The sequence below is a fragment of the Pristiophorus japonicus genome, chromosome 18 (genome assembly GCF_044704955.1).
Source record: "Pristiophorus japonicus isolate sPriJap1 chromosome 18, sPriJap1.hap1, whole genome shotgun sequence".
Taxonomy (NCBI): Eukaryota; Metazoa; Chordata; class Chondrichthyes; family Pristiophoridae; genus Pristiophorus; species Pristiophorus japonicus.
In genome coordinates this window covers 98,448,823-98,474,324 of record NC_091994.1, presented here as the reverse complement: position 1 = coordinate 98,474,324, position 25,502 = coordinate 98,448,823, and the positions used below count along the sequence as shown (strand labels likewise).

The following is a 25,502-nucleotide window of genomic DNA, read 5'->3' as shown; positions in this document are numbered from 1 at the left end:
TTATGGCAATCCAACAGCTTTGTGGTCACGTCTACTGATACCAGCATGTTATTTCCAAATTTATGGATAAAAAAAATGAATTCAAGTTCTCAAACTGCCATAGCGCAGGCCTCTGGATTACTAGTACAATAGCATAGCCACTACACTCTACCGTACCCAAATACTCGCCCCTCCCTCCACCTTTTCTCCTACATCCAACGCTTGGTTCTACAGTTACTGATAGTTCCCAGCATTCTTCACGTGTGAACCTAGCCGGTTCCCATATCCAGTCATCGCCTTTTCCTTCATCCACCTATCCAGTCTAACCACTAACCCTGCAAGTCAATTCCACAGCCTCACAACTCTCTCTGTGTGAAGAACTTTCTCCGGCCCTCTAAATCTAAAAGAATTGAAGAGCGGGTCTAAACTCTTTGCAATCAGTGGTAGTTGTGTCATTTTGCAATGATTTCTCGTATCTCCATTTTAATCTAGCTTTTGCAAGGCTGGCCCAATCAGTTCAATGTTAACACACTTCCACTGAGGGAATGGGGGAGAGTTGGAGATTAAACAATCCTAATTGGGAGATTGCAGGTTACAGGAAATGCCACTGTGGTTTACACATTCACAGATGTGACCCTTCCAACGTCCCTTGAATTGGATATTCAGCAAGCAAATGGAACACATTGGTTGCTGCATTCCAATTTAAGAGTCATGACCTTCTGACATTGTGCGTACTATTCTGTCACTGAGCAGTGGGAAGGGAGAAAAGCGATGTGCGTGTCGTTTGACTGAGACACAGTAATGTAGCAGTAGTGGGGCTGGATTGGACCAGCAATCCAGACAGTGGTTTGGAGTTCAACTCCCACCAGGGCAAGTTGTGAAATTGAATTTAATAAAAATGACCATGAATGCTGCTGGATTGTTGTAAAAACCCAACAGGTTGTTTAATGTCCTTCAGGGAAGGGAATTTGCCATCTCTACCCAGCCTGGCCTACATGTGACTCCAGGCCCACAAGACGTAGTTGGGTCTGGTTGCCTTCAGAGTAACTAGGGATGAGTAATAAATACAGGCCTTGCCAGCATCGGCTACAAGAACACCCCAAGAAAAATTACAAAAAACGTAACACACATCTTCCGTCAGCCAGTCACAGAGTAGGGCAGCTCGTAAAGAATTTGCTCCCTTACTGACCCCGACTCCAGCTCAAAGAAGTATAATTTCAGTTCAGTCTTCTTTCCTTCCTGAAGGCATTGCACTCTTGCTGGTGCCCGGATTCCCCAGTACCTCGTCAAATGCCCAGACTGTGAACGTTGACCATCTATTCTACTGAGTGGGTATCACAACCTAGTGCAGTCCTGTTCTCAGCCGATATCTGCACATGTGTTTTGCAGCAGGGGCCACTGGATAGAGATCAGAAGCAGGAACCTGAGCTGATTTCCACCCTCCCCCCCCCCTGCTGTTTTGTCTTTGCCCCTGCTTAGCCCATCTGCTGCTAAAACCCTTATCCATGCTTTTGTTACCTTCAGACTCAACTATTCCAAAGCTCCTGGCTGGCCTCCCATCATCCACCCTCCATAAATGTGAGCTCACCCAAAATTCTGCTGCCTGTATCCTGACTCGCACCAAGTCCCACTCATCCATGACCCCTGTGCTCGCTGACCTATATTGGCTCCCGCTCCAGCAAAGCCTTGATGAAAAAATGTTCATCCTTATTTTCAAATCCTCCCTATCTCTGTAAACAAATCCAGCCCTACAACCCTCTGAGATCTCAGCCACCCTCCAATTCTGGCCTCTTGCACATTCCTACTTCCTTTGCCCCACCACTGGCAGCCATGCCTTCAGCTGTTCAGGCCCTAAGCTCTGGGATTCCCTCCTGAAACTTCTCAGCGCCTCTCTCCTTCTATGATGTTTCGTAAAACTTACCTCTTTGGCCAAGCTTTGGTTACCTGTCCCAACAGCTCCTGGCTCGGTGTCAAACTTTGTCTGATAACACTCCTGTGAAGCGCCTTGGGACGTTTTACAACGTTCAAGGTGCTATATAAATGCAAGTTGTTGTTGCTCATAGCCCAAGAGTGCTGAGGCCTACTTTACCCACCGTCCCAACCACGACCAACTAAGTCGGCACAAGCTGGAGATTGAACTTGTGTGGCTCACTCTTGTGCTGCATTTGCCCAGCGAGCCACGGAGGAAGTCGGTACAATTCTGCTGCTGGGTATTCGTAACAGAAATAGCTGAAGTCAGCAGAATGGGTCGACAATCCATTATTCATACGGCTCCTTTAATTTTCTTTCTCTCGCTCGCTCTGATGCTACCTTCCTGTGAGATTCGGAGGGTTGTCTAAGCGAAGCGATCATCCCAGAGCCTGGCAGCATTCTGCTCGCTCTGCCTGGAATGAACAATCCATTGCCTGATGGATTGAGGCTGGCTGCCGTCCAAACCCACACCAGACTATTCTGAATGTTAGCTGATTAACAGAGCATTCATTGTGCTGAAAGGGCAAACCACAAACCCATCTCACATCTGCAAGAAAATACGAGACCCAGCTGGCAAAAGTTTCAACAATTACAACTCCACGATGAAGTAAAGATTGTATTTTGCGGTGGGGGTGGCTACAAAGGGAGCCGTGTGCAGTCCCTCTTCTGATTAGATGCTTTATTGGGGAAGGGAGGGGAGGCAGAGGGACAGAGGTTGCTGGGGGGGGGGGGGGGGGGGCAGCCGATCACTTGGTCCCAAAAATATAGTGGTGCTGGCGAAAAACTGCTGCCCTCTGCAGTCCAACACATCATTTATCTTTTCATTTAGACTTTAGCGATTCACTGACTCTTAGAGAGCCTCCCAACAAACTGCCCGACTTCACTTAGCCAATGTTCATGTGACATGTGAATGGCCTGCCTTAAGGTTGCCAACTCTGGTTGGACATATTCCTGGAGGTTTCATCCGATGACCTCTTCAGCCTCCACCTTTTTTTCCCACCCATCTCCAATATTTTTATAACTAATAAAGTGTTCAAAAGAAAATTATAATAACGCCACTCAAGATTGTAACGGCCCTATGAATTTTCTCGCGCTCCCAGGCTCCCGCTATTGGTCGCCCGACCCGTCCATTCTCACAGTGCCTCTCCTTCTCTTGCCAATTGGAAAGTGAACAGACTCTTCATTACACGATTGACTGAAAGTCAAGAATTATCCAAACAGCCCTTCCCGTCCTCACCTCCAATATTTTTATAACTAAGAGACAAAAGTGTTCAAAGAAAATGAAAAATAAAATGCAATTGTTTTAATGCTTCTATGATTTTTCCCCTGGGTTTGCACGCAGCAGTGTCCTGGAAATTAATCTTTAATTCCTGGAGACTCCGGGACAATCCAGGAGGGTTGGCAACCCATGCCTGCCTACAAGTTATAAAAGTCCTGGTGTAGACAAACACTTGCCTTTGGGGACAGAATCTCTGATTACCTGGGATCTGCCAAGGAACAGAGTTGAATGAATCCAGGCGCTGAGTAAGACCGGGGATATTTGGGCTACTGCCATTTTTACTTGATGATTCAAAGCCAACTGCGGGGAAGGTGGAGTGAGACATGTCCAGCCTTGTACACTGGCAGCTCCTCTTGCACGCTACTGTTTTACTTCCCACTGAAGGCACTGACTCACCTCCGTTTAGGCAGCTCGCAACAGCCCTTTGGTACCTGGCCCCAGAGGCTATATTGAATGTGTGATGCAAGACACCGAGTGCTGGCAGACTATTTGACAGAGGGAGGAGCGTCACAATCCGATCCCATCATCACTCAACAACCAAATAACCTTTCCTATTGGTGGGGGCGGGTCATCAGATGGCAGTCAGAAGCAGGACCCTTGCCCGAGGTTTCCCCCTCCCTTTGAGGTGTTAGCCGTGGCTCAGTTGGTGGCACATGCACCTCTAAGTCAGAACGGTCGTGGGTTCAAGTCCCACTCCAGAGAATTGAGCACATAATCTAGGCTGACAATACAGTGCAGTACTGAGGGAGTGCTGCACTGCTGTCTTTCAGATGAGATGTTGAACTTGTGCTCTCAGGTAGATGTAGTTGGTGTCTTGGCCAACAGTTATCCCTCAATCAACATCACCGAAACAGATTATCTGTTCATTTATCGCACTGCTGTTTGTGGGAGCTTACTATGTGCAAATTGGCTCTCACATTTCCCTGCATTACAACTATGACTGCACATCAAATGTACTTAATTGGCTAAAAAGCACTTTGGGACATCCTGAGGTTGTGGAAAACACCGAGTCCAACTGCCTGACTGAGACCAGCTAACTCTGCACACAGATCAAGGATCAAACCTGGGGCCTTCCGGTCTGTATTGGTTTATTGTCATAGTGGGCTGTACCTTTACCCACTAGACCATCGAGTACCTGTGCAAATGTTTATATTCTGGGTGCAGGCTGGTGATGCGGCACAGAAGAATGTTCCCTCTCGTGCTCCGTTGCTTGGTGAGGAGCACGTGTTGTCAGACATGCTGCCGGGTGAAGCCGATTCTCAAAGGGAGGTATGGGGCTTGCATTCCAGCGCCTCCCAGTGGCTGTCTCGAGCGCAGCGCTAGCAAGCGCAGCATCAGCACAAGGCAGTTTTTGTTTGTAAATGTCTAAAATGTAAACCACAGATAAATCTGACAGTGTGCGGCTCTCGTGATGTGGAGATTTTAGTTATTGAAGTTTTCAATTCATTTTCATCATCAGCAAAGCCAACATCAGAACCTGACCCCTTGCCTATCTTGCTGCCATCTGAGGTTTGGACGGTAAGAAAAGGGTGTTTGGTGTCAGGCAGCAGGACAGGGTAGACACCACAGAGAGCGAGAACCTATTTTGGACAGCCAGAACCCCCAGGCTGCTTTCAAAGACCTGCCGGAGCCAAGCTGACATCTACAGAGGCCTCATTCTCCAGGGGAATGAAGAGAAGAAATTGCTTTCTAAGTAACTATATCGGTAGCCATTTGTGAACTCAGATAGTGTTGGCAGGCTTTTGTCATTTAATCACTCCTGTCCTCCATTCTATCACAGATCAATCTCCTTTTGTTCTTGTCTTGAACCCCCCCATCCCCAGCTTTGTACTTGCTTAAAAACTGTTCATCTCTAACATCTTCCAGTTCTGATGAGAGGTCATTGACCTGAAACATTAACTCTGTTTCCTTCTCCACAGATGCTGCCTGACAGGCTGAGTGTTTCCAGCATTTTCTGATTTTTCTTTCAGATTTCCAGCATCCGCAGTATTTGTGCTTATGTTTTAGTGTTGGCAGGCTATTTGACTGCAGAGAGCGTCACAATGGGTGTTGATCCTGCTCTCACACGGCACTTCCAGCAAGGCCGACCAGCCCATACATGAAGAATGGCCACTTAGGCAAGATACTGCAAGGGAACTGTATGTACACTGGTAAATCAGTTCCTTCAGTAGGGAGAAAGGCAAAGAAATAATATAGATGTTCAGTGCAATGATGGAGGATCATGGTATTACAGTCACACCTGGGACGTAATAGTCACAAGACATTCCATAATTTCCCCCCTCCCCCCAGTGGGTTTCACTGAGATAAAAGGGTTAAATCATGAAGTTACATAGACTAGGCTTGTATTCCCTTGACTATAGAAGATTAAGGGATGATCTAATTGAGGTGTTTAAGATGTTAAAGGAGTTGATAGGGTAGGCAGAGAGAAACTATTTCTTCTGGCGGGATTCCAGAACAAGGGAGCGTAACTTTACAATTAGTGCTAGGTCATTCAGGGGTGATGTCAGGAAGCACTTCTTCACACAAAGGGTAGTGGAAATCTAGAACACTCTCCCCCTAAAGGCTGCGGATGCTGGGAGTCAGTTGGAGCTTTCAAGACAGAGATTGACAGATTTTGGTTAAGTAAGGGTATCAAGGTTTATGACACCAAGGCTGGTAGATGGAGTTAAGATACAGATAGATCAGCTGTGATCTAATCGAATGGTAGAACAGGCTCGAGGAGCTGAATGACCTTCTCCTGTTCCCCCCATGACCTTCTCCTGTTCCCCCCAGCCCAAGAGCGTTTCTCCCCTTTGTCTCCTTCCAGCTCTGCATGTTAGGGGAAAGAGACTACAAGTGAAGTCATTTTTCACAGCCTCTGCCACTGGTGTTGTGGGCAATTAGCAGGGGCGCAAGAGTGTAACTACAGAGGGAACTTCTGGCTGGTTCCTGTCCGTTTGATGCCGCTGATGACTCAACCGAAATCAGCAACTCGGACAGATTAGAGGGTCACTCAAGTCTCAATGTTGCTCATAGAAACAGTTTGATCCAGAGCTCCCAGCAAACAATGCACTGTTCAGATTATCTGTAAACCACCATTTCATACAGCAAAGTCTTTTTTTCTCAAATGGTTTATAAATTTCAAGCAGAACAGAAAAATGAACAATCGAGAGAGAATTAAAATGACATGTCGAACTAATGATGGAACTCTGAGAGATTCCAACACTCACAACTGAAGGGCCAATTATGGGCCAAGATCATTGGGTCCAGAGGAACTGGCATGGGCTGGTGGAGGAGGGAGGAGTAGCCACGTGTGGGACGGGAACGAGGGGGGCTGTAGATCGAGAAGCAGAGATGTAAGGACTGACTGAGACCTGGAGCAAGCACTGACCGAGAATAGGGAGACAATAGACACGGTGAATCAAAAGAAAATAGGCCGCACAGCTTGCTGAAAAGCCACAAGCAAAAACATTGCTGGAGGGAATTTGTGGAAGGAGTGAAGAAAACAGAGGGAGAAAAAAGAGGGAGAGAGAAAAAAGGAGTTGACAGGAAATACCAGAGGCCAAAGAAAGCAAGTCACTGAGAAAGACATGTTTGGAGACTTCACCATCCTGTCTCAAATGGCCTCCAACATTGTTCCTTAACAGGGCAATGATTGCACGCTGGTCATTTTTAAATTCCCCTTAATTTTCTCCATTTCAGACCATCATATAGCCCAGGAGGCCATTCGGCCCATCGTCTCTATGCCGACTCTTTGTAAGAGCTCTCTAATTACTCCCGCTTCCCTGCTCTTTCCCCATAGCCCAGCACTTCTCTCTAAAAGGGATGGGGTACAGCCTGGAGGCCGATCTGGTACCTCATCTAAGTGATCATTCTTAAATAGTGGGGCATTCGATTGTGGGGGAGAATCACAGCCGAGCTTGCTCCTGTCCTCACCTAGTGACTACAGTCACTGGATAACGGTCAGGAGTGGGGTGGCTTTGTTTCCCTCTGCCTGGGGCAGTGAGGCAAATGGTAGCTCCCCTAAAGCCAGTAACTCCGCAGTGGCTAGGGATTGGACCTGTTATACATGGCACAGTTACACACTGACTGAAGCATCGGGGAAGCTGTACACTCGGATGGTTAAACAGGCTACTTTGAGTACATTGTTTCACTTGTTTTTCAGAAAGTGTTTGCTGCCGAATCTCTCTTCAGATCCCACCATCCTGTTCTGCCTCACAGACACTAACTCTCGACGAGACAGAAAGCTTTTCTCACCACCAGCTGTGACTAAAGCTTACTGACTTTCGGGGCTTTCTGGGAAGTGAAAATATTCAAACACACGACTCATTAAATAGAGATTTTTAAAAATTATACCTTATTTAACTGAAGGAAACAAAATATTTTTTAAAAGCCTCCACTCTGTTCTGGTGCAAATCTGTTTGGAAATGACACCTCCGCTTACAACAGGGACTTTACTCTCTGCACTTGCAGGTCTCATTTATAGATCAGACTATTTTGGGACTGGGTGTTCACTGTGGTTTCGCACATTCCCTTTCACTTCTCAGAACTGGACTCAACTTTGACCCAGACTGATGGGATGAGACTGTCCTCTCTCTGCTGGCTGTGAGAGTCCGACATGAAATAGTGTTTCAGGCTATCAGAGGGGAGTAGAAAAAGGACAGATCACAAGCAGACGGGTCTCTCTCGGAGATCAAAAGGGTGGGGGGGGGGGGGGGAGCAATAATAATACATTGTCGCTATTGCTAAAACTTCCTTGGACATATGGCATTCTTCAGGAACCTCATGTCTTGCTGGGCACTTTGTGGGACTCCTTTCTCGTGCTCCTTTTGTTTGCTTTCTGTGGTATAACCTTCAGGAGAATGAAAGCAGGCGAGAGAGTGCGACCCAGGAAAGGAGGAGTTGTCATGTCCTTGACCATGATAATATATTCACCTGAAATCAGAGATGCACCATTTTTAACTTTTTTAATTTAAATTTTTTTTATTTCCCCAGTTTACTCCCCTCCTCCCACAAAGGCAGAGACTTGCTGGGGTACAGTTCTACGGGCACTGAACCTAGTCCTGTACCCCACCCAAGTGAGCGGTCTTTGTGTGTGAGCCTTACGGGAGAGTCAGATCTGTCTTCACACAAGCAAATGTGGCAAATTATTCAACTGTGGGGGAATTTCCCAGGAGAGCCCCAGCCTGTCCTCACCTGATGAGATCTCTGCACTCCTCCAATTCTGGTCTCTTGAGCGTCCCCGATTTCCTTCGCTCCACCATTGGCAGCCGTGCCTTCAGCTGCCTAGGCCCTAAGCTCTGGAATACCCTCCCTAAGCCTCTCCGCCTCCTTTACGACGCTCCTTAAAACGTACTTCTTTACCAAGCATTTGGTCCCCTGTCCTAATGTCTCCTTATGTGTCAAATTTAGTTTGATTACGCTGCTGTGAAGCGCTCTGGAACATTTTACTACATTAAAGGCGCTATATAAATGCAAGCTGTTGTAGTTGATGTTCACTACTGGTGTCACTGGATAGGGATCAGGAGCGGGATCTGTGCCTGATTTGACCCTTCCTAATATTGGGGGAAGGAGGCCGATTGTAGCAATCCTAATGCGGCCCCAGATAACAACGCAGATCAGGGATAAAACCTGGGAGGTTCTGGTCAGAGTGGCTGGGAGCCACACCGGGGATTATGGTCTAACACAGGTGGTCCCATCCTGTGCTGCTCATTCCTGTCCCTGTTGGGAAGATCTTACAGAATCATACTTCTCGGAACCTCAGCACAAGGGATCTTTCATCAATCCTGTAGTAAGCACACGCTGCTGGTGGTTGGGTAGGTTAGTGTGATACTTGGTGTGGTATTGGTCCATACAGACCAGACAGGTCTCAGCTTCAATTCCCAGTCTGTGATGATGTTATTTGGGTTGCTACAATGCCCTAGGGCAAAGTCAACCAGCATGCCCCTCCTAATCTCTCTCCTGGCGAGAAAGTGTGCATTGATATTGGAATGAGGACAGGATTGTGCTCGCTTGTGATGACAAGCAGCCTGCTCAATGCCCAAGAACATCTGGAAAAGGAGGAGGCCATTCAGCCCCTCAGGCCTGATCCACCACTGAATTAGATCTGCACCTCAACTCTATTTTCCTGCCTTAGCTTAATGTCTCTCAGTACTCTCACCTAACAAAAAATCTATCGCTCTGACAGGATCACGTGAGGAATGGGAAGCTGTGTCAAGTGTCGACACTCTCTGGGTGGGGAATGTCTCCAAATGAAGCATAATATTGAGCTCCTGAAGAATTAAAAATATTTATACAGCTGAATCAAAAACTTCTACAAAAGGTCATTTTATCTTGAGAGACATAATTCAGAAAAAGAGGAAATTGTAGACTACAAGAAAACAGCAGCCCAGCAGAAAGATAGAAAGAAAGAACTTGCATTTATATAGTGCCTTTCACCACCTCAGGATATCCCAAAGCACTTCACAGCCAATGAAGTACTTTTGAAGTGTAGTCACTGTTGTAATGTAGGAAACACGGCAGGCAATTTCCATACAGCAAGATCCCACAAACAGCAATGTGATAATGTCCAGATGATCTTTATAGTGATGTTAGTTTAGGGATAAACATTGGCCCAGGACACCGGGGAGAACTCGCATGTTCTTCTTCGAAATAGTGACATGGAATTTTTAACATTCACCTGAGAGGGCAGACGGTGCCTCGGTTTAACATCTCATCCGAAAGACTCTGATAGTGTAGCACTCCCTCAGTACTGCATTGGAAGTGTCAGCCTAGATTTTGTGCTCAAATCTCTTGAGTGGGCCTTGAACCCGCAATATCATGACTCAGAGGCGAGAGAGTGCTACCCACTGAGCCACGGTGACACATTGGGCTGAACCCCATAAAAGATTATTTCTGTCTGTCCAACTTGTGGGCTGGTGAATGAAGACTTGCTTCATACTGAGCACTCAGTCCCAGTGTTCACCACACGTTGAGTTCATAATCTGACACTTAGTATTGAGATCGACATTAGTCACTACTCGACAGGTGGGCTGAAGTGTGGTTTTAAAAAAAAAGACAGTATTTAATAACCCTTAACCACAGGAGTTACACTGTTACAAGGAAACTATGCAGGGAGTCAGGTGTGGGATGCTGACGTGCTCTGACTCGACCACAGACTAGATTTAGTTGTCCAGTGTGATTTCTTTCCTTCACTGTTTCATGCTGACAGCCCAGGCAGCTTTTTAAGTTGTAGAAACGCTAATCACCCCCCCCTCCAATGCCAGCTCGGAGTGTACCATTCGTACTGGATTATAAATATTAAAGCATCAGGCCCACTGTACCACCTCACTTGAAAACTACAAATTGAACAACATTACAACAGTGAGTGCACTTCATTGGCTGTGAAAGAAAGAATTTGCATTTATAAAGAGCCTTTCTTGACCTCAGGATGTCCTGAAACGCTTTACAGCCAATTAAGTACTTTTGAAGTGTAGTCATTGTTAGAATGTAGGGAAATGCAGCAGCCAATTTGCGCACAGCAAGCTCCCACAAACAGTAATGAGTTAATGACCAGATAATCTGTTTTTTTAATGATGTTGGTTGAGGGACGTCCTGGGATTGTGAAAGGCGCTCTATCAATGCAAGTTCTTTCTTTCTTTTCTTCTCTCTCTTTGCCGTCACTGTATTTCACTTAGATTTGAATTTAATGTCAATCTTTATCTAGTTACAGGCATGGGAGCAGAGCAGGCTGCTCCTGCTCAAGGTGGGACAATCGATGTGCTGAACTAATTTTGGGATTAATCTCGCTACGTGTGGTGCAGAATTTTGTGGCTTCTACTCGCCATTCAGGTCCCAAACAGGTTGAGCCTCCTCTCTTACCTGGTCTCACACCATGCAGGTCTGTGGCACTCTGCACCGTCTTCAATTTTCTTACATCAGATCTGAAATGAAAAACAGGAAATGAGTGTCCGACCAGCATAATTCCGTTTACTTTCCATCGGAACGCTGTACTTCATCCTTCCAATCTGTTCCTGAAGGTGCAGTCACTCGCTTCGGCTTGAGATCTGACGGGATCCTGGCAATTCTTGGCCAAGGGACCATTCTTCCCGTGAACTGCGATCAGTTGGGCAGGCTTTTCGACTGCAAAGGACGGGGTGGGAGGAAGGGGAGGTGAACTGCGTTATCACTCAATGTCTGTACGTGTACTTTACAGCTAGATTGCACTCAGTCAATATGCCACAAGACAGTGACAGATAAGGGAGGCCCACTCGGCCCATCTTAATTCATCCAGCCACAGAGGCCCTAATGTTCACCCGATTGCAGCATCCACTTTGTTTTTCAGCAATTCCAGTGTTTTTGGCTCCACTACAGAATCTGCAGCTCCATTCCATGTGTTGAAGCAAGACCAGAACTATTTGTGAATGGGGATTACTTAATTTTGATCTAAATTTTAAAAAATATGTAATTTAACTAGCGTGGAAATGCATAGACAAATGTCTTCACAGTCCCATCCTTCAGCGACCGTATCAATCTGCTGAGAGCCAATGGAACAAAACATGGTGTGTCGTTCTTTATAGGATAAATGTTACATGGCTAGGGGCATGTTTTGGAGAAGGCACTTCATTTCATTTATTATGGAGAGAACAATCAATAAGTACGGGGTAATATTTGGCTGCAGTGAGTTACAAGGCGATAATTCAATCGCAGACTTCCAATGACGCCATGAACCATGAAAGGAAAGCCTGTTTGGCTCCAGAGAATTAACAGAAGGGAATGTCTGAGACTCACTGCCGGGCAGTTGATACCCTTTGCAGGGAACAAAAAAATTAACATTATTTTTGACATTTGAAACAAAATTTCTCCGATTTTCTTCCTCCTCTCCTGCAGGTACTACAGATTTTCTGATAATAATCCATGACGGTAACCCATTCATTTTGAATAGTTTACTATTGACATTATGAGCGAGAAACTGAGGCCCATGACTCTTGCCAGGGTCTGGTTCCACTGGCATAAGCAGCCCTCCTGCAAGTTCGCCAATTCGCTCATGTGTGGGCAGGCTATTTGGTTGTGACGTTATCACAGCCAAACCTGTGGAATGGGCTAGGTCATGACAGCCATAAACTGCAGCCAATCTGAGTAGAAATAATTACATTAAAATTCAGAGTTTAGGATGCCCTTTTCTAGGATTAAGTACCTGGTATGGATAATCTGGATGTTACTATTTTTACATATACAAGAAAATGCAGGGGATATAGAGAGGAAAAAATACAGACAAATGGAGAATCCACTCTATGGGGGTAATTTTAACCCTCAAAAATGGGTGGGTTTGGGTCGGGTGGGATGTTAAAATGTAAAAACTCTCAAACATTAACCTAATCTGCCTCGAACCCACCCATATCTGGTTTCAATGGAGTCAGGATAGGGTGCGGGCGTCCAATCCACCTTGCAGGAGGCAGGTCGCTTATTTAAATATTTTAATGAGGCTGTGCATCTCAGAATTTTTCTCGCTTCCAGCTTTAACGCTGGCCGACTGGGTTTCCCAGGCCTCAGGAAAGCCAGCAGCTAAAGGGAGGCGAGGACTGCTGCATGGAACAGGTAAGTGTATCTCCAACACTGCTTGTGCCCAAGAGAAGCAGGAGTGCTTCTCCCCGACCTGTTTCCCATGATACACGATTGGACCCCTCCCACACCCACCCCCGCGATCACCAGCCTCCCCTGTTGTCTTCAGATGTTCTGATAATGACGCCATGAGACAATGTGTTGGACTTGAACTGTAGTGACCTTAGTCCATTGAATGTAACTCCAGAGTGAGGATCACATCTGGTGGCCTGCTTTTTATACTAGGTCTGGCACACCTGTACAGGTAACCAACAAGTCTCTCACTGCAGTGTCCTCCGGTGGCACACCTTGTAATAGTACAAGCAGTCACCATGTAGGATACATGACATCACTCTCCCTCAAGTCCTTAGTGCAAATCGTCTTTGCATTGATTGTGCTCTGGGCTTAGCTCTATCTGGTTGACCCTTGGAGGGTCGTTTCCATCTTGGGTGAGTAGGTGGTGTTTCGTTGGCATAGAGGTGCTGTTGGCTCATTACAATCATATACATTCAAGTCCAAAAAAAAGATTTGCATTTACAGTATTACATTCGTGGTACCGTAGAGAGGCAAGTACATTTGAGTGAGGTACATACTTGGGATATACTTGGAGTCAGTGCTGGGGTCAGCACTGGTGCATGAGGACAAACTAGTGCCAGAACTGCTGGATGGTATCCAGATATTCTGGTGGCGGCGTGGTGCCCAGTGCTGGCAGTGGGAACCCGGTTGGCTCAAGTTGCCTGCTCTCGGGGCTTTTGCCATTGCTCCTAGCGTCGGGCAGGTTCACAGATGCCTGTGATCTCCCTGTCCTTTCCTTGCGCCCCGGGTCGCTGCTGCTCCCTGAGAGGCAGTCGTCTAGAAGTGCACAGGGAACTGCTGACTCACTTGCCTGGACGTTATTTGGTTTGGGATCCTGGCTGGTCCCAGTCCCATTTGGGAGAACCGTTGTGGGTGACCCTTTGTTCCCGGGTGTGACCTTGGTGGTGATAGGTTCTGGGGGCTGCGTCTTAGTGCGATTTGCTCTTTCAGGCTCGTGACGGTTGGTACCATCGGGTGCCTGAAAGGTGGAGCCGATCGGGGGCAGGGTATCGGTGCCGTTACCCTCCTGAGATATAATTCTCAACTCTACTGTTCCCATATTTGGGGAGCCCTTTATAGATCTCCCTCACTCCTGTATATTTATACAGAAAAAGCTAGACATTTGACAATTGACTGTTCTGGCACTTCTGCCTCATTCACCTACATAAGGAGGACACAAAAAATCTGCAAAAGGACATAGACAGGTTAAGTGAGTGGGCAAAAATTTGGCAGATGGAGTATAATGTTGGAAAGTGTGAGGTCATGCACTTTGGCAGAAAAAAAATCAAAGAGCAAGTTATTATTTAAATGGATTGCAAAGTGCCGCAGTATAGCAGGACCTGGGGGTACTTGCGCATGAAACACAAAAGTTTACTATGCAGGTACAGCAAGTGATCAGGAAGGCCAATGGTATCTTGACCTTTATTGCAAAGGGGATGGAGTATAAAAGCAGGGAAGTCTTGCTACAGCTATACAAGGTTTTGATGCGGCCACACCTGGAATACTGTGTGCAGTTTTGGTTTCCATATTTACGAAAGGATATACTTGCTTTGGAGGCAGCTCAGAGAAGGTTCACTAGGTTGATTCCAGGGGTGAGGGGGTTGACATGAGGAAAGGTTGAGTAGGTTGGGCCTCTACTCATTGGAATTCAGAAGAATGAGAGAGGATCTTATTAAAACGTATAAGATTATGAGGGGGCTTGACAAGGTGGAGCTGAGTCCATGATCAGATCAGCCACCATCATCATAGGCTGTCCCTCGGAATTGAGGAAGACTTGCTTCCACTCTGAGCATGAGTTCTTGGGTGGCTGTACAGTCCAATACGACAGTCTCTGTCACAGGTGGGAAAGATAGTCGTTGAGGAAAAGGGTGGGCAGGGAGACTGGTTTGCCGCACGCTCCTTCCGCTGCCTGCGCTTGATTTCTGCATGTTCTCGCCGACGATACTCGAGGAGCTCAGCGCCCTCCCGGATGCACTTCCTCCACTTAGGGCAGTCTATGGCCAGAGACTCCCAGATGTCAGTGGGGATGTTGCACTTTATCAGGGAGGCTTTGAGGGTGTCCTTGTAACGTTTCCTCTGCCCACCTTTGGCTCGTTTGTCGTGGACGAGTTCCGAGTAGAGCGCTTGCTTTGGGAGTCTTGTGTCTGGCATGCGAACTATGTGGTCTGCCCAACGGAGCTGATCAAGTGTGGTCAGTGCTTCACTGCTGGGGATGTTGGCCTGGACGAGGACGCTAATGTTTGTGCTTCTGTCCTTCCAGGGGATTTGTAGGATCTTGCGGAGACATCGCTGGTGGTATTTCTCCAGCGACTTGAGGTATCTACTGTATATGGTCCACGTCTCTGACATCAGCCATGATTTTATTGAATGGCGGAGCAGGCTCGAGGGACCGTATGGTCTACTCCTGTTCCTATTTCTTATGTTCTTATAACAGTGACTGCAATTGAAAAGTAATCTGTTGACTTTGAAGTGTTTTGTGATGACCTGAGAGACGTAATAAGATGCTTGTTATGTTTTGGAGTCTTTTAAAACCACCTTACCCTAGATTGTATCAAGGCTCATATCTTGGATCACTCTCATGGGCGAGACCCTTTACCCTTACCCTTACCCTTACCCTTGCCTTGTGATCTTGGTAAGCCTTTTGGTAGCATTGCTGGGAAACAAACATCAATCCCTGTTTGGTGATTGCTGTTAGCTGCAAACTATCTTGTTCTGCACAGGATTTCACTTCAGGCTTTAGTGCTCCAGCAACACAGTCTTCCTTAAAGTACAAAGTGAAATTATTACACAAATAATGAGCAAATTTAAATCTGGTATTTCTACAGAAATCAGTCTTTTATCTAACTTCTGTCGTAAACAAAAATAGTACAATAATTGCTGGCTGCAATTTTCCTGTGGTGACATAATCTGCCGAAAGTGTGTGCAAAATTCGCACCCATTTTGCCAACGGCAATTGACGCTGATTTCCTGCCGATCTCATTAGCATACATTGGAACGTGAAAATCAGTACAGTCAGGGCCCAAGGAAAGTGTGGAACTCACATCATATATTCCCTTTTTAAATGTGAAAATTAAAGTTTGAAGCCATCAAACCATCGTTTATGCACATTAGACACAGCATGTTTAAGAAAATGAAAAAGTGGAAGCTTTTCAATTTTTAATGCAACGCATTCTGATGCCATAAAAATGCATTCAAAGAAACAGAAAAAATACTGCAAGCCTTGGGGAGGAGAATTTTTTTTTTAAATTGCTTAAAACAATTGCCATAAAACACTAGAAATATGACTTTGGGTCCTGCTGTGTTTAAAAGTTTGGACAAAAACTTTACACCCGTTTTGAAGCAGCGTAATAGGAATAAAAATGGGGAGAGATGTAAAACAGGCTGCAAATTCGTTATCACCCTTTTACATTCGCACAAAGTCTAAATTACCCCATCACTTTTGTCACATTGCTATACAATTACAGGTTCTTTCTTTATTCTGGTCTCTCTCTATTTTGCTGGCGATGGGCCCTTTATGTTAGACTGTCCTCTCTGACTGCACTCTTGCTGTCACATGCAACCCCCCAGTATTTATCCTTTGGCAGGAGTTACACTGCACTCAATATGAAGGCAATCCAAGGTGACAGCTTCCTGAAGGGGCCTCGGAATTCATGACTTTCGTGTGCTTAGTAGTCTGCCACTTTTGGAATGACGAACACGCCAAAATCATTTTGCAATAATGCAAAAGTAACAGTGGAACTGCAGCCCGAGTCTTCTGCATTGCACCGTCTGCACAATAGCTGCCAGCAGCGTCAGTATTACTCACAATTCATATCCCTGTATCCCGTTGTCAGCCACTTCAAGATCAAACAAATCTACACCCTCCAAGGTCTCTGGCCTGTCAGGTAAAGAATTACCTCTGCTGAAAACCAAATCCTTCACTTGCTTTCTACTTAAAGATGCACAAGGATTTTTATTCTCTTGATCTCCAAGACGGTCTTACATACTACAACAGCAGGTATGTTGCCATGTCAACGTATCAATATTTTATTTTGTGCTTTTTCAACCATTAGACAAATACATAGAGAGAAGGCATAGACTCGACCCTCTCAGTGATATATGTGTGGGAAGCAGGCACAGGAGGGGTGCAATAGAGAGAAGCACTTAAAGGGATATCGCCCTTCAGTAAAGAAGTGCTCGTTGAACTTGTATTTGGAAGGGGGCAGAATAGGATAAGACTCAGCCACTGTCCTCACAATGCTATTACTCACCCTCGCCCCCGCCCCGTCACTCACCCTCAGCCCGTCACTCGCCCTCGCCCCATCACTTGCCCTCGCCCTGTCACTCACCCTCGCCTCGTCACTCACCCTTGCCTTGTCACTCGCCCTCGCCCTGTTACTCAGCCTGTCACTCACCCTTGCCCCGTCACTTGCCCTCGCCGCCACTCGCCCTCGCCCCGTCACTCCCCCTGTCACTCGCCCCGTCACTCGCCCTTGCCTGCACCTCGTCACTCACCGTCACGCGCCCTGTCACTCACCCTCACCCCGTCACTCACCCTCGGCCTGTCACTCGCCCGCGCCCTCCGCCCCATCACTCACCGTCACTCGCCCTCGACCCCGCCACGTCACTCGCCCTCGGCCCGTCACTCGCCCTCGCTGGTGTATCATGCCCTCGCTAGTGTCCCTGCCCCCGCCCCCGATCACTATCCAGCAGTGCCAGAAGTGCAGGACAAGTGAGGTCAGAGTTGAATTTGGCTGTGCTGCCCTACTCTACAGTCGAGGGCCTGACGATACTCAATCACTGGGCTGACACAGTTAACTGCTGAGTGGGCGAGGTAGCAGAAGATGCCCAACGCCCATGGGACCACATCAGCAAGAGTCAACGGTGAAACCATACTCAATAAGTCAAAGGTGAAACGTTTTCAGAGAGCAACAACTCATTCAAGAGAGAAAGGGAGGGAATATGGGAAATAATTTGCAAAAAAAGAACAAAAAAATACTATTTGGCAATCGTGTAGCACTTGGTTGATTCCGGTCTCCCCATTGTAGTAGGGGTGGAGGGATGGAGGGACGGAGGGACTTGGCGGGAGTTTTGTGCCATGTCTCCTATGTGAAAAGTGGTGCGATCCCACTACACAATGCCTGCTTGTTCCACTTTAAAAAAGGGGAAAATTATTAAATAATTTTTTTTTGGTCTTGGCTGAACAGTTGAATTCGACTCAACTAGGCGCTAGTTTGACTCGGCAGCGTACAGTCGGGAAAGGGGTTAAAACAGCTGGCATTCCCATTACCTCAGCGGCAGCATCCGCTCCATATAGTGTGCTACATTCTTATTCCAGCATTGCGTCAGAAGAGAAGCATTCATCCCGAGCAGCAGGGATTTAACATTTAAGCCCACAGCAACCAAATTACATCCGTCAGATCCAGCTGGTCCGTGTTCAGGCCTTACACCTGCTTTACTTTATTATTTTCACCATGAAGGGACAGGCTGTACGTTTGCAGACAGGCAATCTTTGAGGCTCAACACAGCCCAGAGAAACGCTTCAATTTTGTTTGAATAAAAATACTTCTTTCCTCTGCTGGTGGCTCTCTTAAGAAAGACCCAGACACGCCAGGTAGGCCCCAGGTTTGATCCCCAGTCTGTGTTGTTAGCTGGTGGCTACAAGGGCTGCTATAAGTTGGCTTCATTGGCCCCCGAGCCAAGAAAAAGTCACCCAGGGTTCCTGCTCCTGATCGCTATCGCTGCTGAGGGAGGCCAGGATTGAGCTCAGCTGTAATATCTGCCCCCTCCCAATCTCGGTAACTCATGTCTAGGGCTCTAGGCTCACATATGAAGAATGGCCACTTGAGTGGGGTGGGGTGCAGGAGAGAGGGGGAGAGGTGGGACTCTTGGAATTGTACCCCAGTGACAGCCAGCACCTTCAGGGGAGAAAACTACAGGGGTCAAAACATTTTCAGATTGTAATCTGAAGAGAAAAACCGAGACTGTTGCCCAAAGTAGCTGGAGCTGCTGAAATTTTCTGCGTCTGTGCAACTGACCTCATTCTGATCACATGGGGGGGTGGAGAATTTAGTTGGAACCAGTGGAATACCTGGCCAGCGACAAACGTGGCTTTTGTCAAATGGTTGAAACCTTGAAGGTGCAATCACCAATCGGAGCGTAGAGGCTGCAGTAGGGTTGCCAACTCTGGTTGGTCATATTTCTGGAGGTTTCAGCACATGACCTTTCACCTCCAACCGGCCCACCCCCATTGGTCCATTCTGATGGCGCACCGCCTTCCCACGCCAATTGGAAAGTAAACAGACTCTTCAGATGTAACACAGAATGATTCTTGACTCTCAGTCAAACAGCCTTTTTTCCCCATCTCCAATATTTTTATAACTAATAAACAAAAGTGTTCAAAGAAAATGGAAAAAAAACGACAACATTTTTAACACCTCTACACTTTCTCGTAGACTGCTGGCAGCAGTGTCCTGGCGATGAATCTTTAACTCCTGGAGACTCCAGGTCAATCCTGGAGGGTAGGCAACCCTAGGCTGAAGCAATTCTCTCCTCGATTCCCCGGTTGGTAAAGCCAGTGTATTACTGGGGTCTTACAGGCCAGGATGGGCCTAGGTTCGATCTCTGGTCCATGCCGGGTTCACAGCTGGGTGGCACTAGGGGCGTTACGATTGGTCTCAGTGCGCCCTGGGTTAGGGAGCTAGAAAAACAAGCCAGGGCTCCTGCTCCTGATCTCTTATCACGTGACGCTCTGCTGCAAAGTGCCGATGTGTGGATATCATCAACATAGAATCATAGAACTGTACAGGACAGAAGGAGGCCATTCGGCCCATCATGCCTGTGCCGGCTCTGAATGAGCTACCCAATTAGTCCCACTCACCCCTCCTTGCTCTTTCCCCGCAGCCCTGCAAATCTTTCCTTTTCAAGTATTTATGCAATTCCCTTTTTGAAAGTTACGACTGAATCCGCTTCCATCATCCTTTCAGGCATCTTCAGTAACAGCGGCAACAGATGCCGGGAAAAGACAGGACAGGATAGGGCTCGGTTGTGATGGCTACCACCAACAATCGCTCTCTAAGGCCCACAGGCCACTTAAGTGATGTACCACAAGGGACAGCATCAGCCGTGGAACGAATTCAGGCATAAATCAGAAAAGAAGGGGAGAAAATGGCAGAGAAAATAAAGATTAACAAGCAGCTGGCAGCGTGTTTAAAGCTATTTCAATTTTGGGTTTTGCTCTTGGGGCTTGGGACACAATCAGAAGCAGTTGATTGAATTGCTACTCCGCAATTCACTGGCAACCACCAATTATCCCCCAGGCTCTCATTACACTACCCATTTAAAACTTTACGCCACAACTGGGAGAGAGGTTGCTGCAGAATGGGAACAGCTTCACCGCAGTAATTACTGATCCTTGATGGGGGAGCTTGCAACATCCGTGCATAGACTGAAGGCTTTACCTACAGGTCTCGGTAGCGGGTAATGAGTCTGATTGCAGAAAATGCAAAATCCCCTTTCATTCTCTACTTCTCCCCTCCTGATGGTGTTAACTAATAATGGGGCACAGTTACACGGGTGCCAGCTGCGTTTCAATATCCACCCAAGTAAATAGTCAAACGCGAGCCTAGTGAATGCTGGTGAGCTATTCAACTAACGCTGCTCTGACCTGACATGCATGCACATGCACCCCTCTCTCTAGTTCAGGAGCACTCAGTAATTTCGAGCACCTCAATTGCTCCCCTGGTACCCGAGCACAGATCTGCGATGGGACTTAGGACAACCCTGGTCGGTACAACTCACTTCCGAACCAGGCAGCTCCTTTAATCTGAAAATGTAAAACACACCGTAATTGGCTCCCCGACCGTGGCCCTGTGGGTAAAGGCATCATTTGGTGCCTTTACTTGAAAAGGAAAAATGTCAGGTCTACACAGTGCTGAAAGTCCCAGGTTCAGTTCTTGTCTGTGCTGATTTATCTGATCTCAGACTGAGCAACAGTTGGGGCACCGTGTGTTAGGATGAGGGGAGGTTGGTGGAGGGGGGCGGAATTAGTGATGGTTCCTATTCCTGATCACAATCCAGTGACTCCGACTGAAAATTGTGTCTATATGTCTTGTCTGCATGCGTGTGTTAATGTTGGGGGCAACGTTCTCCCTAATCTACGTGGCCATGCATCACAAGAACATAAGAAATAGGAGCAGGAGTAGGCCATTTGACCCCTCGAGCCTGTTCCGTCATTTAATAAGATCATGGCTGATCTGATCATGGACTCAGTTCCACTTCCCTGCCCGCTCCCCATAATCCTTTATTCCCTTATCGCTCAAAAATCTGTCTATTTCAGGCTTAAATATATTCAATGACCCAGCCTCCACAGCTTCCTGGGGCAGAGAATTCCACAGATTTACAACCCTCTGAGAGAAGAAATTCCTCATCTCAGTTTTAAATGGGCAGCCCCTTATTCTGAGACTATATCCCCAGGTTTTAGTTTCCCTGATGAGTGGAAATATCCTCTCTGCATCCAACTTGTCCAGCCCTCTCATTATCTTATATGGTTCGATAAGATGATCCCTTATTCTTCTGAATTCCAATGAGTATCGTCCCAACCTACTCAACCTATCTTCATAAGCCAACCCCCTCATCTCTGGAATCAACCGAGAGAACCTTCTCTGAACAGCCTCCAATGCAAGTATATCCTTCCTTAAATACGGAGACCAAAACAATATGCAGTACTCTAGGTGTGGCCTCACCAATACCCTGTAGAGTTTTATACTCTATTCCCCTTGCAATAAAGGCCAACATTCCATTTGCCTTTCTGATTACTTGCTGTAACTGCATACTAACTTTTTGTGTTTCATGCACAAGGACCCCTAGGTCCCTCTGTACTGCAGCACTTTGCAATTTTTCTCCATTTAAATTATAATTTGCTTTTCTATTTTTTCTGCCAAAGTGGATAACCTCACATTTTCCTACATTTTGGCATCATCTGCCAAATTTTTGCCCACTCACTTAGCCTGTCTATATCCCTTTACAGATTTTTTGCGTCCTCCTCACAATTTGCTTTCCCACCCATTTTTGTATCATCAACAAACTTGGCTACATTACCCTCGGTCCCTTCATCCAGGTCATTAATATAGATCGTAAATAGTTGAGGCCCCAGCACTGATCCCTGCGGCACCCCACTAGTTACTGGTTGCCAACCAGAAAATGACCTGTTTATCCCGGCTCTCTGCTTTCTGTTCGTTAGCCAATTCTCAATCCATGCTAATATATTACCCACAACCCCATGAACTTTTACTTTATACAGTAACCTTTTATGTGGCACCTTAGCAAATGCCTTCTGGAAATCCAAATACACCACATCCACTGGTTCTCCCTTATCCACCCTGCTCATTACATCCTCAAAGAACTCCAGCAAATTTGTAAAACATGACTTCCCTTTCATAAAAACATGCTGACTCTGCTTGATTGAATTATGCTTTTCCAAATGTCCTGCTACTGCTTCCTTAATAATGGACTCCAGCATTTTCCTAACCATAGATGTTAGGCTAACTGATCTATAGTTTCCTGCTTTCTGTCTGCCTCCTTTTTTAAATAGGGGCATTGCATTTGCGGTTTTTCAATCCACTGGGACCTCCCCAGAATCCAGGGAATTTTGGTAGATTACAACCAATGCAACTATCTCTGCGGCCGCGTCTTTTAGGACCCTAGGATGCAAGCCATCAGGTCCAAGGGACTTGTCTGTCTTTAGTCCCATTATTTAATGAATACTACTTCTTTAGTGATAGTGATTGTACTAAGTTCCTCCCTCCCTTTAGCCCCTTGATTATCCCCTATTGGGATGTTTTTAGTGTCTTCTACCGTGAAGACCGATACAAAATATTTGTTCAAATTCTCTGCCATTTCCCTGTTCCCCATTATTAATTCCCCAGTCTCATCCTCTAGGGGACCAACATTTACTTTAGCCACTCTTTTCCTTTTTATGTACCTGTAAGAAACTCTTAATATCTGTTTTTATATTTAATGCTAGTTTACTTTCATAATCTATCTTCCCTCTCTTTATTATATTTTTAGTTGTTCTTTGCCAATCCTCTGGCCTCTCACTAGTATTGGCCACATTGTATGCCCTTGTTTTCAATTTGCTATCATCCCTTATTTCCTTAGTTAGCCACGGATGACTATCCCTTCTCTTACAGTCTTTCCTTCTCATTGGGATATTTTTGTTGAGAGTTATGAAATATCTCCTTAAATGTCTACCACTGCTCATCAACCGTCCCACACTTTAATCTATTTTCCCAGTCCACTTTAGCCAACTCTGCCTTCATACCTTTGTAGTCTCCTTTATTTAAGCTGGTTAGAGATCCAACTTTCTCACCTTCCAACTGAATTTGAAATTCAACCATGTTATGATCACTCATTTCTAGAGGCTCCTTTACTAGGAGATCGTTTATTAATCCTGTCTCATTACACAGTACCAGATCAATCAGGAGATCCCACGCAGGCCACTCACCACCTGTTCCGCTGGAAAAGATACCGCAAATTTAAAGGGACCACACGCGATAAAAAATCAGAAGGAACATTGGATGGGAGTATGTGTGTGTGCGTGTGTGTGTGCATGTATGTTGAGTGAGGGTGGAAAGGATAGGATTGAATTTAGCTATGCCACCTTCCATGATTGGTCGCCTGCTGACTAGGCTCTCCGTTGAAGAATGGCCACTTGGAGGAGGGGAACACACAACAAGAAGGAATGCTGTGAAGGTTTAGTCGTTGCTGCCAGAGCAGGGTGTGGAATGTCGCTGGGTCGGTGAGGAGGGTTTATATATTCCATATGGCCTGCTGCTGAGATTTCTGTTTCAGGGTGGGAGTGTTTTTTTTTTGGAAAAATGGAAAACATCTGAAAATAAAGCACCAACCTTTCCAAGCATCATTCAGCCATTAATAACCAAAAATCATAAAAATGTTGACATCCATCAGAGAGCTGAATCATCCTGTGTGACTGGAACAAGGCAATGGTTTTGATGGGGAACTGCAGTTGGTGAGAGTAACGCAGAAAAGGCAAAGAAAGCCAGACTGATCCATTGGCTAGGGCAGCAAGGAACAGGAGCAAGGGTGACTGGACACAACCTGGCCTGGTTAGTGAGAGTTCCTGCACAGAAAATGCAAACTGCAAGACATTTTATATCTACAGGAATGACCTATTGTGTTACTGTGAATGGGCATGCAGCAAGCTGGGAATATGCCTACCAAGGCTTTCCACTCTTAATCGCTATCCAGTGACCCCCCTGCTGGAAAACTGCACAGATGGATATCGAATGAGAATAGGATTGGATTCAGCTATGATGATTCCTGCAGTCAAATAGCCAGCTGACACTCACTGCCTAAGCTCACTTGTGAAGACTGGTGTAGGAAAAGAACAAGGAAATGGTTTAGAATAAATGGTTAAATGGTACTGGAAAGTGACTAGCACAAGTGGACCCATATCCCAGCAGGAATGACTGGCACAAGTGGAACCGGATTCCAGCAGGAGTGACTGACACATTGACTCCTATCCCACCAGGAGAGAGACTAACACATCGAACCATATCCAAGTAGGAGAGAGACAGAAACAAGTTGTACGTAGCATAGTGGTTATGTAACTGGACGAGTAATCCAGAGGCCTGGGCTAATGATTCCTGAGCTCCATTCCCACCACTGGAATTTAACTTCAATTAAATACATCTGGAATAAAAAGCTAGTATCAGGAATGGTGACCATGAAACTGCCGGATTATCATAAAAACCCATCTTGTTCACAAATGTCCTTTAGGGAAGGAAATCTGCCGTCCTTATCCGGTCTGGCCTCTAAGTGATTCCAGACCCACAGCAATGTGGTTGACTCTTATGTGGCCTCTGAAATGGCCTAGCAAGCCACTCAGTTGTATTCATAGAACCTTTGAGGGATGGGCAATAAATGCTGACCTTGCCAGCGACGTCCACGTCCTGTGAATGAATTTTTAAAAAGTGGAACCGTATCCCAGCAGGAAATAAAGCGGTACAATTGGGATCATATGTTACCAGGGATCAGCATCTTCAGAAGAGGAGAGGAAACAGTGAGAAGAAGAAAGAAGACCAATAAAACATCTCGGGGGTACTAGCATTGCTTTAAGATCTGCCTGCTCTCTATTTTAGAGCGTAATACACTCAGTACGACCAAGTATACCTAAGGTTAGCTGAATACTGGCTTGAAATATTAAGCTTGAAATATATTTTTTTAAGTCTCTTCTGAGTGGCATCACCATCGGATCGGGTGACTATTGAATGATTAGTTTGTTCAGTACTTCATGTCCTTGGCAGCTTTTAAATGTGATTCGTTTGCCCAAAGCAACTTAACCACCATCATATGGGACGTGGGTTATTTTTGCTAATTGAATTAAAAATGCAAGTAATTTGCTGAGATTTTAATCAGTTTTGACTCCATTGGTACATGCAGCAGCCCAGCGAGGAACTGGCTCTGACAGACCTGAAGTGTTCAAGGCTCCATCCCCTGTTTACGCTAGGCTAGCTGATCTCACCTGGGGAGGTGAATGGGTCCTACAATTAGCCCTGGAAGCGGGAAGGGATAATATAGCCTCTCCTGACTGCTCAGTGATCCCTGATGGAAGCAGTGTGTGTGAGTGAGTGTGTATAGA

General features: G+C 46.2%; 1 protein-coding gene across 6 annotated transcripts in view; it reads right to left on the bottom strand.

The window, feature by feature from the left end:
- The window catches only part of LOC139228926 (MORN repeat-containing protein 1-like), a 308,947-nt gene that overhangs the window by 146,307 nt on the left and 137,138 nt on the right, over positions 1 to 25,502 (bottom strand). For 4 of the 6 annotated variants that reach the window (XR_011587642.1, XM_070860450.1, XM_070860453.1 and 1 more), the window contains exon 14: positions 11,069 to 11,130. Coding sequence is in view for 4 of the 6 variants with exons in the window: in XM_070860450.1 (XP_070716551.1) it covers positions 11,069 to 11,130 (62 nt within the window). In the remaining 2 variants the exon portion in view is untranslated. Of the gene's footprint in view, positions 1 to 6,319; positions 8,144 to 11,068; positions 11,131 to 25,502 lie in introns of those variants that run through there. The other 2 variants (XM_070860451.1, XR_011587643.1) reach the window with 2 other exon arrangements.